Source organism: Cryptomeria japonica, chromosome 5 (genome assembly GCF_030272615.1).
Source record: "Cryptomeria japonica chromosome 5, Sugi_1.0, whole genome shotgun sequence".
NCBI lineage: Eukaryota > Viridiplantae > Streptophyta > Pinopsida > Cupressales > Cupressaceae > Cryptomeria > Cryptomeria japonica.
In genome coordinates, this window is record NC_081409.1 from 922,688,475 (window position 1) to 922,704,486 (window position 16,012).

The 16,012-nt window shown below is 32.9% G+C and overlaps 1 protein-coding gene across 1 annotated transcript in view; it reads right to left on the minus strand.

The window, feature by feature from the left end:
• Window positions 1–13,091, minus strand: part of LOC131066227 (cullin-1-like) — a 29,883-nt gene extending 16,792 nt beyond the window's left edge. Inside the window, exons 1-2 of the mRNA XM_059221220.1 lie at window positions 12,511–13,091; window positions 5,540–5,633 (exon numbers count right to left, since the gene is read on the minus strand). Coding sequence (XP_059077203.1) covers window positions 5,540–5,633; window positions 12,511–13,091 — 675 coding nt within the window. The remainder of the gene's footprint in view (window positions 1–5,539; window positions 5,634–12,510) is intronic.
• Window positions 13,092–16,012: the final 2,921 nt, after the last annotated feature.

The following is a 16,012-nucleotide window of genomic DNA, read 5'->3' on the forward strand; positions in this document are numbered from 1 at the left end:
TTTGTAAGCTACTACCCCTTCATCTTGGACAAGTACTCCTCCTAAACCTTCAATAGAAGCATCAGTTATGACTGTGAAGTGTCCATTCGGATCTAGTACCTTTAGAATGTGTGCTGACGTTAGTTTCTCTTTCAAAATTTGGAATGCCTTATCACTTTGTTCTATCCACACAAACCTTTTACCCTTCCTTTGTAATGAGGTGACGGGGTTTGCTATCTCAGAGAATCCTTCCACAAACCTCCTATAGTAACCTGCTAGCCCCATAAAGCTTCTTACCTCTGAAATGTTTTTAGGGATCGACCATTCTATTATTGCCTTTATCTTATCTGGATCAACTGCTATTCCTTCCTTTGATATTATATGCCCAAGGTAGTGAATCTTTTCCTCGAAGAAGGCACATTTTGACAATTTCCCATATAACTTATGTTCTCTCAACCTTTGCAAAACAATTTGTAGGTGTACTAAATGTTCCTCCTCATTCCTAGAGTAAATCAATATGTCATCCAGAAATACCAAAACAAATTTATCCAAGTAGTCATGGAGTACACTATTCATTAGGTTCATAAATGCAGCTAGGGCATTGGTTATACCAAAAGGAACTACTGTGAATTCATAATGCCCATATCTAGTCCTGAAAGTTGTTTTCGGAATGTCTTCCTCCTTAATTCTGAGTTGATGCTACCCTGACCGAAGGTCTATCTTTGAGAAAACTGCTGCTCCTTTCATTTGGTCAAAAAGATCCCTATGCGAGGTAAGGGATACCTATTCTTTATGGTGACTTTGTTCAACATCCTATAGTCCATGCATAGCCTCAAGGTTCCATCCTTCTTCTTAACAAACAAAATTGGCGCTCCCCATGGTGATACACTTGGCCTTATTAATCCCTTAGCTAAGAGTTCCTCTAATTGCATTTCGAGCTCTTGTAATTCAGTCGTGTTCATTCGGTAAGGTGCCCTTGATACTGGTTCAACTCTTGGTAGTACTTCGATAGAAAAGTCATACTTCCTTTTAGGGGGTAAGCCAGGTAATTCTTCTGGAAAACATCCTTGAATTCTTTTAAGACGGGGGTATTTTCAAAGGTTGGTGTATTTTCCTCTTTTCCTTCATCAATTTCAACCATATAGATTAAGCCTCCTCTTCTCCTTTCCTTCTTTAATTGCATGGCTGAGATGGTTTCTATATTAATGGGTTTAAACTTTCCTTGGATTTTGACTCTTTTCCCCCCATCATCCAAACATTCAACAACTTTGTTATAGCAATCTACATTAGCTTGATGGTCTGTTAACCAACTCATTCCAATAATTACATCATATAATCCTAGGGGTGCCACATAGAGATCTACCCTTGTTTCAAACTCAAGAAATTGTACCCTTGCCCTCGACAAACACTTAGTTACTTCCCTAGTTGCCTTATCCCCATATTGAACCGTCCATGATGACTCCATTTGATTAACTTTTAATGCATATTTGCTTACTAATTCAGGTGAGATGAAACATTCAGATGACCCAGTGTCAATTAGAATTGAAATTGGTTGTTTCGCTAAAATCTCTTAGTTCAAAATACTTTTCCATTTCATTTAACCAATTCTCAGCTCCTTCACCAATTTGCCTCCCATCGAACTTAGGAGGGGTGATTTTCTTTAAGTCTTTGGAGAGTTCCAATATGCTATTTTCTTTTCTATTACCCATCGTATTCCCTTGATTGCTACCAGGATTTCCATTTTCGGTACCACTTCTATTTTCAAAGTCATTCTGCCTTGCCCTAAGGTCCTGCATTGATTGTTCCAAGAAGTTGATTTTATCTCTTTGCTCGGTTAGAAGGTTGATTATAGCCTCGACCCCATCTTCGTTATTTCCTGGGTTATGTTGATCTCCTTCATGGTCTTCCTCATGGTTTTCTTCATGGTTTTCCTTATGGTTTTCTTCCCTTTGACTCCTAGTATGTCTTCCATTACCCTTTCCTCTTCCTCTTCCTCTTCCTCTTCCTCTTCCTCTTCCTCTAGCCATTTTAGGTTTTTACCTGAAAGTTAAATTATGTAGTTAGTTCTTGATTTAGGATTTTAAAATTTAATTTCTACCATTGCAAAACATTCCCTTAGTTGAATAAATTGAAGTGAGCACAAGGCCTAGATTTGAACCTTTGCTCTGATACCACATGTAATAACCCACCATATTTAACCCAACAAAATTTGACCCTTTTTTTTGTTAAATTTAATCATTTGTGTGATTCAATCACATTCTCTGGGCATCCATCCATTTGGATTAGGTATTCATCCATCCGGGATGAGCATCTAACCATACGGGTTAGGCACTTGTCCATACGGGACATAAGATTTCATCTATCCAATACGGGATAGGCATCTACCCATACAGGGTACGCATCTATCCAAATCGGGATAGGCATCTACCCATGCAGGGTAGGCATCTATCCAATCGGGATAGGAGGTGCTCTAGCCAGAGACTTAGACTCATCGGGACCATTCGGGTCCTGAGCCACTCGCTAAGTACTACACTCTTCTAACAGAAGTGCACCAAGGTCGTCGTCCTTAGGAGTAATTGAATAACATAATACAAGCTTGAATTTCGCCTCAGAATTTGGCTTAGAGCCTCGAGAAGTCAAGCGAATCCATACGGGATTCTTTCCGAGTATGCATTGAATTACCTTTTTCCAATTTTAATTATCTTATCTTTCAAAATAGGATTCTTACTCAATCTTTCTTTTACCAAGCCTAGACCCCACCCACGAACACCTGAGTACGAGGGAAAACTCCGTCCCAAGATTGCCTACATACCCGCTTCGGCATCGGATCAAGGCGTAAAGTATGTAGTTCTATTTTCTACTCTATGGTTTGATGTAAACTAATTAGTGGGTACGCAACCCTTTCTAGGGTCAATGTCCCAGACAATTTCTCTACGGTTGCTACCCACGGTGGTAGCACTTAAGCAAAGACTCAAGATGGCCTATTGCTTGTGGCCTAAAACACTAGATCCTAAATCTTAACGTAAGCATCACCCTTGACCAATTGTCAATCGACAACAATTCTACGAGATTAAATCAATTTTATAAAAGCATTTCACTCATCATCCCTATAGGGGTTTACTATAGTTTAACTCAGCGAATGAAAGATCGTTTTAGAATTATCTTATTAAATTATCGATCCAAGGGGGATTACCCGCCCCTTGGATTTAACTTCCAAGTGTCCCTTATTACTCCCCGACGATTTATAGGGACGATGCCACAGCGTCGTTGATGTAGCTTTATTAGGCGTTAAGTGCAGTAGTTCAACACGACGACATTACCCTTAAGTGTGACCCAGAGGCATTGTATATACCGAACACTACTAGGTTTTGGTTTTCCAACTTCCTTTATTTAATTTTCTAACTTATGATAAACATCAAGCTTGAAAAATAATTATGAATTGAACGCGTATATTTAGTCATTGCAAAGCTCAATTAATTGAAATAACTACTTGATGAATGACATGGAATAAAACCATAACTAAAATTATTTTTTTATTCAAAACTTGAATATAACTTGCATAATAATGACAGTTAGGTAACTTGCATAATAACAATTAAACGTGTAATTTGCATGAAGATGGGAACACCAATAATTGAAATCAATGTAAAGACATTTGAATGAAGTGAAGGTAGGGTAAGTTACATGCGAGAATATCACTTATAAAACCACTAATCCCAACATAGAATTTAGCTTCAAATCATTTAATTGCTAAGTGGATCTTAAAAAGATCTAAGTATCATTTAATATAAATTTGTTAAAACTAGTTATAAATCTAATAATTACCTAAGTTTAAAAAATTTATTAACTAAGATTTATATATATACAAAAAAGAAGGAATTAAAATAAACTAAAATTTTAAACATATATTGAAAAAAGAATTTCTTTTTTAAAGCTAACATTGCCTTCGAACTATGTTTGATTGGCATTAATAAGGGTTAATGGGAGTGGGACCCCACGGGTCCCCTCCACTACCCTGCGGCCACTGCCACAGCAGTGACCGCAAGCTAGTGGGGGGTACCGTTATAGTACCACTCCCTGTGGAGTATTAACTCCGTCCTCCACCTGCGAGCCAGTACGCACAGGCACTATATCGTGCAATATAAACATTAATCACTTCGCATAAACTTTATTAATACATTATATATATATATATAGTTCATTCCAAGATATTAAATTGAATATAAAGAGAATACATAAACAGGTATGAATACATAAGAAGATATTAATGTAAGAGAGAATATCATATTAATCCCAGGGATCAAATAAAACAGAGAAATAAAAATAACCAAAGAAGTAAATTTGTTCCAGTGATGCACAAATTATCCAGAAGTAGGTAGGTGTTTAAACTGAGAAATACAAGTTAACACAGAGGGATTATATTCTATTTCTCAACCAATGTCCAGAGAGGGGGATAGAGAGTTATTTACAGGAAGATATTTTATTTCCAGATTTCACAGGGAGAGAGTGTGTTCGACTGATATTCACAGAGATTCAACTAATATTCATGGAGAAATTTATTCAACTCATTTAACTAATATTCACAGAGAAATTTTATTCCTCATTTAACTAATATTCACAGAGATTCAGCTAATATTCACAGAGAAATTTTATTCAACTCATTTAACTAATATTCACAGAGGTTCAATCCAATATTCAAGAGAGGTTTTATTTCTTCATTCACAGAGAGGGAGATTTATTTATTTTTATATTCAATATCATCTAAGAGAAAAAAGAAAAGCAAAAATCTGATTTTCTACATTTTAAATTAGATTAAATAAGATATGCAAGAGAAATCTGCATTTGTAAAAAAAAGAGAAGAAACTATATCACTGCATAAAGAAAACAAAAATAGATTTTTTTCTCCCTATCTAGAAACTGAGAATGATTCTTCAAAATACTATATTCAACCAAAGAATCTAAAAACTATAAATTTGGATAATACAAATTCCTCATATGATAAAAGGAGAGAACTTGGTTTACTAAAGCTCGAAGTTGAATCCTCTAGCTATACTTTGATCCTTCGTTGCAACATTGAGAGAAACCTTCAACAACAACTTAAAAATTCCTGCAACGAAAATGAGACTAACAAAGAGAATCCTACTTCTAAACTTGGGAAATTTTTCTTCAAAACATAACCAACTCCCTTCTTTGAAACTTGCATATAATTTTATAAAAGAATTCCCTCCATTCCACTATCTGGAAATTTTAATTAAAAAGGAGATTCTTTCCCAATTTTGGACTTCATGCAAATTGATTAGACTTAGTGGAGGAGTTACATGCAAGGTGGTGGAGAATCCTCTAGAAGCTTCTTATTCTTTCTACAACATGTGCCATAATTGGATGTGGAAAATAAATAAATAAAAATAATGTATATTTTCCATGTGTGTGTGTGTGTTATTATTTTATCCTTTTATAATATTCATTCAATCATTTAAATAGCTTATCCAAAAATATAATAGAGTTGTATTGTAAATCCAAAAGTGATAAAGGAGGGTTGTGACAAGGAATAGATTCTTACCATTGAATCTATGTAATCATTGATTGATGTTTTGTATAGATCATAGAGTTCATCTGAGTAGTTAGAGTGTTTTGTGCACAAATTGCAAATAGTTCTTTGAAAATAGTAAAGGATTACATGAAATGGTCAAGTGATCAAATCATAAAACAGTCATATCAATATTTTTTGAAGGATACGCATAAAGATTCATATGTTGATTTTCATTTATAGACTCATCTGTAAGTCCCTTCAACATGTTTTTAAGTTCATTCAAGTTGATGGAGGTCGTCGTCATTTTGATAGGTAACTGGTTACAAAGATGAACTTATGCATGATCAAAACAACGAGTTAAGACTCCTATGTACAAAAAAGACTAAATTATATGCTTCTAGATTTATTGAAAAAAAAATACTTAAGCTAATATTCAGTTTAGGCAAATCAATTTCAGAACAGTTGCATTATAAACTTATGCAAAGTGTTTTGTCATGTTTCTTCAGTGTAATGCCATTTGCTGGTCTATTGTAACTGTTCTTAGTTTTCAAGTGTTCGTCATGTATCTTCGAAGCAATGTCACTTGTTGCCCTGTTGTAATTGTTATTAGTGTGTAGGTTTTTTCTATTCTGCTACTAGTATGATACACAAATATTTATCAAAAAATCATTTCAACTCACCATTAAAAAAGAAAATAAGTTAAATAAATAGAAAAAGAAAATGAAAGAAAAGATCTTATTGCAAAACACCAATTTATTTTAAATTCAAATTATTTGCCCACCTCATCACTAGGGAAAAAGAAACCAAAACATCAATCTCTAGTACTTCATTAAACATAAAAAGATGAAATTAGAGTTTTAAAATCCAACAAAAAAAAATTCATCAATTTACCTACTATTGTACTAAAAATTACCATATAGTAAATTTTCCATCAGTCCACAACTAAACACAAAAGTGGAAAAATGGCAAAAAATAAATAAAAATTAACCTATCTCCACAAAAAAATTGTTAATTTGCCTTAATTTTTTTTAAAATTCTTAACCATAGAATTCTCTAGAGACGCATCATTTGAAAAAAAAAAAAACTAATTTACTTTAGATGCTTAGACTATAGTTCAAGTATATATAAATATATATATTTATCTTAAATATATCAATTTGTCTCAAGTTTTTCATATATCTATCATTGAACAATAAAATTTGAAAAATAATAAACTTAATCCACCAAAAATATTAATCTGTGGTAAGTTTTTCATTAATCTAATAAAATAAAAATTTAAGGGTGAATGGCCAAATTTTCAATTTTGCAATCACAAATATATATAATTAACTATTATAACATGAATAAATACTAAATATTAAATTATTTATAGCTAGTGACAAATCAAATAGTTTTCATGGAAAATAATATAAATATTCATTAAGAAGGCACAATTATACTACTTATCTCTAGTGTTTTTGAGAATGGAATTGCTTCTTTCTCTTTACTATAAAAAAAGATTTACTAAAGTTATTGACCACACAGAGAAAGAATTACAAATTCATAGTACTCCTTCTCCAATGTTCACAGCTTTTTAACTGATGTAAAAAAAACACCAATATTTTAAAATCTATATCACAATATATTTATAATGATCTAGCTAGTTATTTAACCAACATACAGTCTCATTTCATCATTTATATAAATAACTATTCATTTTCACTTATATCAAATATTTGTTAATCACACCTTTACATAACTATTCATTTTCACTTATATCAAATATTTGTTAATCGCACCTTTATATAATTATGATACAAAAATTACCAGTATTTGGAATTCACTTGTGATGTTGTAATGAATTAAATTTTGAGTGTAGTATTGAAGGTTGAATGGAGTAGAAATTTTGGAGTTATTTCTCTTCTCAATTTATAAATTTGGATATGGAGGAAATTCATGACATTTGCAATACATGGGTTGATTTTATATATTTATATTTTAAAATTTAATTTAAATTATTTTATTATAATATATTTATTTATTTAGAACAATAATAAGAAGAAAAATTGGTATGTTGATGATTGAAAGAAAATGAATGATCAAGATCCTTCACTTTTTTTATTATTATTCTTATAATAACAATTAACTAGCATACTTATATTTTTTAAAAATTATGTAAAATATGTAAGAGATATCAAATTTCAAAACATTAAACATTCATAAATATAAACAAATCACCAGATTTACTGTTAAAGTCAACTAAGAAGAATATAAATAAAGAAAAAATATATTGGACACATCATCTAATATATGGAGTGTCCTCTCCTTGAAAACCAAATGCAACACCTCTCCAACCTCTTCAATGGTCAAATTCATTTGCCCATGCCAATCAATTCTTAAAAAAATGTGCCCATACATCGTAGATATATTGGAATCTCTAGAAACAATAACCCAAAGCATTATGTAGTCATCTTCCCACCTTTTAAAGAACTAATGACCCCATCTTGATCTTCCAACACTCCTTCCCATCATGTAATCATTATAACCATTGTTTATATATATAGTATTTATAATAATTTATACCATTTTATAATAGATTTGATATTTATATTATTTTATATTAATATATGTAGAATATTATATTTATATAAAACTATAAAAATAAAAACTATTACAAAATAAAAAAATCTCTTTATAAAGATATATAATAAAACCAAAACCATTAACTTATATAAAATTAAACCAAAGTGCATTGATCATCTCTATGGGGTAATACCATGTGCTTCATGTGGGGGTCATCTTGTCTTAGAGAAGGCCAACGAGATGCTATAACTATATAAATTTATTACTTAAACCATAAGCCTTCGTGCTACTTATCAAATGCTTTAAATTTAAAATCCTCGGCATTCACCAACATTATTATTCTCCCAAAGAAAGAGCATTGGAATAATATGGAGATCAATCAAACCATAATGCAAGGGGTTTTGGCCAAGCGCCAACCATGACTCTGATACCAATGCAACCATCAATTTAAGTGTAAAATGATTGATTTACTACTGAATTTGTTTGATTGTGTGCTAAGTAAGACAAATAAGGAATATTTTATTCATAATTAGTTCCAAACATCCTTGGCTTAGGGTATTGATAATTAGCTAAAATTCATCTTATAAAACTTGATTCGATATAAATGAAGTTATGTCCAAATAGGAACCTATGGTCCTAAAACATCATGTCTGCATAAATCGGAAAATGATTTAACCAAGGGCTCTTATAATTGAAAATTTCATAAATGTGTATTTCAAGCATTCTTTGCACCAATGGAACCATATCCTCCTCTCTCACTAGGTCAACAAAAACACATTTTAGCTAAATGATTTTCAACAGACCTTCTACCATGCTTTGCATTATCATTTATAAGCTAAGTACAATAAGAAATAAAACTACACAATTTTCTTTTAGCAACACTATTAGGGTTAGCCCTAGCTTTCCTAAGACAATTGTAGTAAAAGGCATCAATCCACTTGCTTTTGCACAAGCAAAATTGTTGGAGTAATTAGGACACTTTATCTAATTATTTATTAATTAGGTCCTTTAATTACCTTTTCACTTAAGCTAAACTTAGGTGCTTTTATCCAAATTTATGCTTTTATAGCTTTAGTTCACTTAATGTTACTTTAGTTTAGCTGTAGTTGAGTTTTATTTAGCTCCTCTTTGCTTTTCTTTAGTTCTCCAAATTTTAGGATTAGGGCATCTCTTTCTTTCTATAAAGTAAACCTCCATTCATTCATAGTAATTAATATCCTTTTGTGCAATAATATAGAATTCTTAGGTTGTTATGGAGCATATATCTTTGTTTGATCTCTCTTATGTGATAGGTGTTTTTCTTGTAAAAGATTATTAGCTTCTATGGATGTATCGTCAACTTCTACATGGTATCAGAGCAACAAATCTGTCAAGTTCCTATATCATCAACTTCTACATGGTATTAGAGCATTGGATCTATCAAGTTTCTATCTACATGCCTGAGGGATCCAACCTCGAGGTATTTTTGTATGCACATTAGGCTCAAACAAAGTTTTCCATTGTGTTTGCAATGTCTCAAAACAAAGTTTTCCATTGTGTTTGCAATGTCTCAAAACCGTAAAATCGACTATTGTTTTGTCAAAATATGAGTAGTTGAAGTTTTGGGTCAATTTGGATGAGGGCGTGAAAATTGAAGCAAATTTTGGTGATAGGCTGAAAAATTTACACGCTTAGGAGCAAAACAGAGGTCACCATCATGCTCAAAAGGTGCAAAAACCTTAAAATCGCTAAAATCGAAGTAAAAAAAAAATGGTCCATTTTTTCAAGGGTTGTACGAAAATCCACACAGATTGCACTATGTTAGGGTGCTTTCGACTTCAAAAAAATCAGTGGTGGCATAAAAAAATTTACTTCCCGCGCTTCATTTAATTTTTTTACAAAATCAAATTTTGTTTTGAAAGGGGTGATTTGATAAATTTCTGACAAAAAAAAGTGTATGATTTGGCTTGTTGTAGGTCCATACTTGCACACACAAGCAAGCTTGCATAGGTCATGAAGGGTCACATCGTCACTTTTTTTCAAGGCTTTCAATGATTTTACAAGCCTTCCTTTTTTAACAAACTCCCATATTTTTAGCAAAGGTTGTAGAATATTTCAACAAGTGAGAAGATTCCGATGATTTTTTTTTTTTTGATCGGTAAAAGGCCGAAGCCATAAAATTTTATTAGATTAAAAATTCATTACATTGCATTACAATCTCTGCTCAGTGCGGGCGCCGGTAGGAAAGAGTGGAGAGGAGAAAACCTTCGGCCTTGCCCGAGACATTAAGTCCAGTTACAAAAGACCAGTTATGATTACAACATTACAACTTAGCAGTATTATGAGATTACATCGTAATCAATACAATCTGTCATCCTATATTGAACATTCACCTACAGGCCCAAAATATTTACTATCCCTTCTCTCAAATTGAGGCAAAGATCTACCTTCAGGGATCGCTTCTTATCAACAGACTGTAAATGCCTTTCCACTGCTATCAAGACACTCGGCCTAAATGAAATCTCAGATACTTGCAAAAACCTTCAAACCTGCCCTACAACAGACCACTTCATGAATTGTTAGCCAATATACAATCTCATATCCAGGTTGCCAAGCATATTCCACAACTATTGTTGCAACCATAGATCTTAAGTATTGAAAAAGCACAGAAGTATTAAGAAAAACCCAAATCCTTAACACTACCTTCATCTTGATCATAATTAAGACAGACATAGAAATAACATAGCTTAGATCTGGGAGATAGAGAATCTATCGCCCAAAAAGATCTTAAAGTTACATCACTTCTTTCAGAAAGTCCTATTCATATTTGATATTCAGAAACCTACTCCTTACAGAAATACTTAATCATATTTGATTTTCAGAGACCAATTCCTTTCAGAAAGTTAACTAATTTGAGTCACCAAAGAGAATTTAAAAAAAACATTTATCCCCCTTAATATCCAAACCAAGCAAAACCAAAAGAAAGAAGGAAAAGAATGAGGGGAGATATCCAAAATTCCAGGAGAGAATTAACAAAGAGTATCCATTCCATGCTCACAGCTCTCTTTCAGAAAAATAAAATAGAAGCGGTCAACCTCCCCACCTCTGTCAAGACCCAATGCTACAAAAGAATATATCATCTATGCCTTTGAATCGAAAAGCCTAACTGTATATAAATATATGCATACATATATATACATATACATTTACATCTACATCTACATGTATACATATACATATACATATACATACATACATACATACATACATATGTATATGTATATATATATACATGTATATGTATATATCTATATACATGTATATGTATATATCGATATACATGTATATAGATATATATACATGTATATCGATATATACATATACATGTATATAGATATATACATATACATGTATATAGATATATACATATACATGTATATATATATCTATATACATGTATATATATCTATATACATGTATATCGATATATACATATACATGTATATAGATATATACATATACATGTATATAGATATATACATATACATGTATATATATATACATATACATGTATATATACATATATACATATACATATATATATACATACATATGTATATATATCTATATATATGTGTGTGTATATATAAATGTCTATATATGTATCTATATATAGACATATATATACATGTATATATATATATGTGTGTGTGTGTGTGTGTGTGTGTGTGTGTGTGTGTGTGTTTGTGTGTGTGTATACATACATATGTATATGTATATATATGTGTGTGTGTGTGTGTGTATGTATATATATATACATATATAGATACATATATAGACATATATATACATACATATATAGATACATATATATATGTGTGTGTGTGTGTGTGTGTGATGAACCAGTGCTCTCATCTTTTATATTCATATATAGATACATATATATACATACATACATGTATATATATGTACATATATACATACATACATGTATATATATGTACATATATACACATATACATACATGTGTATATATGTACATATATATACATGTATGTATGTATATATGTACATATATATACATGTATGTATGTATATATATGTATCTATATATGAATATAAAAGATGAGAGCACTGGCTCATCACACAGAGCCAAGAATTGAAAATACTATAGGAAGCTTAGTTTTCAAACATAATTTGTTAAACCCACAAGCACAACCCATAAAAGTCACACCAAAATTCAGAAGAATCATTTTAGGGCAGATTGATAAATCAAAACCATCGAACTAAAGATAGAAAAAAACATATCTAAAGCTAGACCAAGTATTAATCTTAACATCCGTAAGTCTTTAAAAGTTAAGTCTAAAATAAAGTAAAAGTATTACGGTAAACCCTTTTAAGAATATAAAAGTAATGATAAGATAAACCCGGGACATCAAACCAACTATCCTGCCCGACACCTTCTCACCCGCACCTCTGTTACCTTCTTTCCTGAGTTAGCTAGAGAATTATCTAGGCTAGAGGCAGGGACGGGAGGGATGACCATGTCATCCGGGGCAACTTCAATGTTTTTGGCTTCTAAATAGTTGGCCAGCCACTTGTTACATGATGGTTTCCTAATATGCAAAAGCCACATAAGAAAGAAAAAATTCCTTCGCCTAGTCGGATTATAGGCCGCAAAGGCAGCCATATCCTCAATTTCCAAGATTGGAAATCTAGGCATTGGGTTATTCATCCGTATGAGTATATCATAATTGCGAGGCTTTGGTGTAGTTAACTCCTCGTCAATATTGACAACCACCCTCTCAAGTTCACCTGGCAACTCTTTCTTGAAGACACTTTTGCATAATTTTATCACCACGTCCCTATCCTTCTCATAATGCATAGCCATCGCTAAGAACATAGCAGCAATATAAGAATTAACCCTAGTGCGGTCTTCATTCATGATATATTCCTCCCCAAGAATTTTCATGACCGCCCTGATAACCAGGACGTTTGAGAAGACCAAAATGTCTTTCAATCTTTCTTCCTTAATTTCCATTGTAAAAGCCATTTGACACTTGAGCCCTATAAGCCTTAGCGAAGTATCCATAATGAGCTTCGAGTTTCTCAGATAACCATTTGCTCAAAACAAGCCCTTACTTATCTTAATTGAGTTTTGAAAGGCATCGAAAAATACAACTCATCTTTCTCGATAAAGGACCGATTTGATTGCTAAAGAGTGTCAGAGGAGCGAGGATGAAGGGTCACGATGCAAATTAGACAATCTTTAGGATCAAGGTAATAAATACCGCCGCTGCTAGTTGGGCGAGCTCCTTAGTATTAGCTAGCTCATATGGCAAGGGAAGTCACATCATCAATTCTAAGTATGTTGCCAAAGAAGGCAATACTCGAGATAATGTGCTGATAAGGCGATGACATAATAAATATGTTTAAAGGCATCTAACTGGTCCTTTAAACTAGTAATATGTCTTTAGATGAGTGTTACCATAAATATCACCATATATATAATCTTATATAAATACATCCATACATTTACATATACACCTATTAATATATACGAATCTAACAACATCATTATCCTTTATGCATATCTATATATATAGACATACATACATACATACATATACATACATACATACATATATATACATATGTATATATATGTATATGTATGTATATATATACATATAGTGTACTATATGTATATATATACATACATATACATATATATACATATGTATATATATGTATGTATGTATGTATATGTATGTATGTATGTATGTCTATATATATATATGCATATCCATATATACATATATATACCTATAAACATAAATTCTTGCAATAGATGGCTTCGAGTATATTAAAATTGTATAAATATATATATATATATATATATATATATATATATATATATGTATGTATGTATGTATGTACATGTATATATATGAATATAAGCACATATACAAATGATACAATGTGAATTTGTCCCTAATACCTTTGATATTTATAATCAAAGTGATAAGGAAGAGGATCGTGCTCTGATATCCAGCATGTCTTAGAATACGCGAGATTTAATAAATGCAAGATAAAATTTCTCTACAACCTTCGACCTAGTCTTAACCATCTGTCACTAATGAAACCTACTACCTCTTAAAGGGGTGGCTAGGTCAAGGGACGAATCCTTGGGGAGATACCAAAACCTAACTAATAGAGAACAAAAGCCTAAGAGTCTAAACCTTGCAGCAGATTCTTAGGACAAGAGGGAGGACTCTATCTTAACTTATGAACCGTCCATCAGCCCCTGCATTGGCTAATTCATCTACCCTGGAATTACCTTCTGTATAAATATGATTGAAGGTTGTTTTCTTGAAATCCTTGAGGAGGCTTTGAGCTCTTGACAAGGTTGCATTCAACTTCCAGTTAGGAAGAAAACCTTTTCTAAGGCCATTGATAAGAATAGCCGAATCTCCTTCAATGGCAAGCTTACTAATGCCCCTATTCTGATGTAAGAGGAGGCCTTCAACTAAGGCTAAAATCTATGCTTTATTATTGGATCCAATCCCTATAGGTTTGGCCAACTTAGCTAATTCTCGGTCATCATCATCATGCAGACAACACTCGATCCCTGTAGGACCTGGATTCCCACGAGAAGCACCATCGAAGTTAAGCTTAGCCCACCCTTTTTTTGGGACCTTCCATTTGTAGGCTTCTATTAACTCCATTTTATTAGAATTGCTTATTCCTACAAAGCGAGGGATCTTCAGACCTAGCCATCTCCCTCTCATTTTCTCATCCCAGTATGTCATCTCAGAAAGTTTGCTAGGAAATTTAGAAGTCCTGATATTATGGGTTTCTACTACTGAGGCTTCAATTTTATTCACAAGTTGGAGCCAATCCAATTTCTTATCCTTAAAGAGTCTCCTATTGTGTTCCTTCCAAAGTTCCCAAAGAACCAAAGATGGGGCCAGTTTCCATATCCCTCCAAAGAGGGAGCGTTGATGTAGAATGGGCCATGCTTGAAACATTCCAAGAATGGAATTAGGGAGAGTTGAGCTCCATCCTAATTTGTTACATAACCAGAGCCAATAATTGGAGGCATAATTGTGATTGAGGAGGATACGATCCTTATCCTCTTATGCTTTTTCACATAAAGGGCATCTACTGGGTCCCTCAAAGCCCATTTTCTTAAATCTTTTCATCGTTAGAATCTTATTTTGGAGAGAAAACCATGAAAACAGTCCTTCCTTTGGCAAACACATCTTATCCCAACATTGATAACTCAATGATGAACCACTAGTACCAAACCAGTACTGAGAGGGGGGGGGGGCGGGGTGAATCAGTACAAATACAAATACAGTCCAAAACTGGTTTGACAACAAATACTCCAAATGACTGACAAACAAGGATACTGGTAAAATAGAGTGCAACCGGCAACATCCAGTACAGCTCAATCAGTCATGAACCCGTCACTCAATAAGCTTCCCTCTTAGCTCGATACTACAGTATCATTATATTCTCATGCATAAACAAGTAAACTTAATCATCTGATCTTCTCAACAGTGAGTTCAATATGTTTTATAGACAAACATAAAACATAGAACCTTCATATGCTTAACAGGCAAAACAAAGCATCACCAGACAAAAGCACTTCACATGACACACATATTTTTCACGTGGAAACCCAACTGGGAAAAACCACGGTGGGGATGAATACCCACAAGCTATTTTTTGAACTCTTTAGAAGTCTGCTCTGTTAGGAGCCTTGTCCGGTTAAAGACATTACAATAGGTTCTGCTAGGAACCGATCCTGTTAGGGATCACTCGGGTAAGGGATACCCGGTTAAGGGTTAAACCCGATAGGGTCACCTTGTTAGAGGATTTCAAGAACTCAATAGTTGAAAGGATCTCCTAAGCTCTATAGCTTCTCAGAACTCATTAACCTCGAGTTACCCGGTT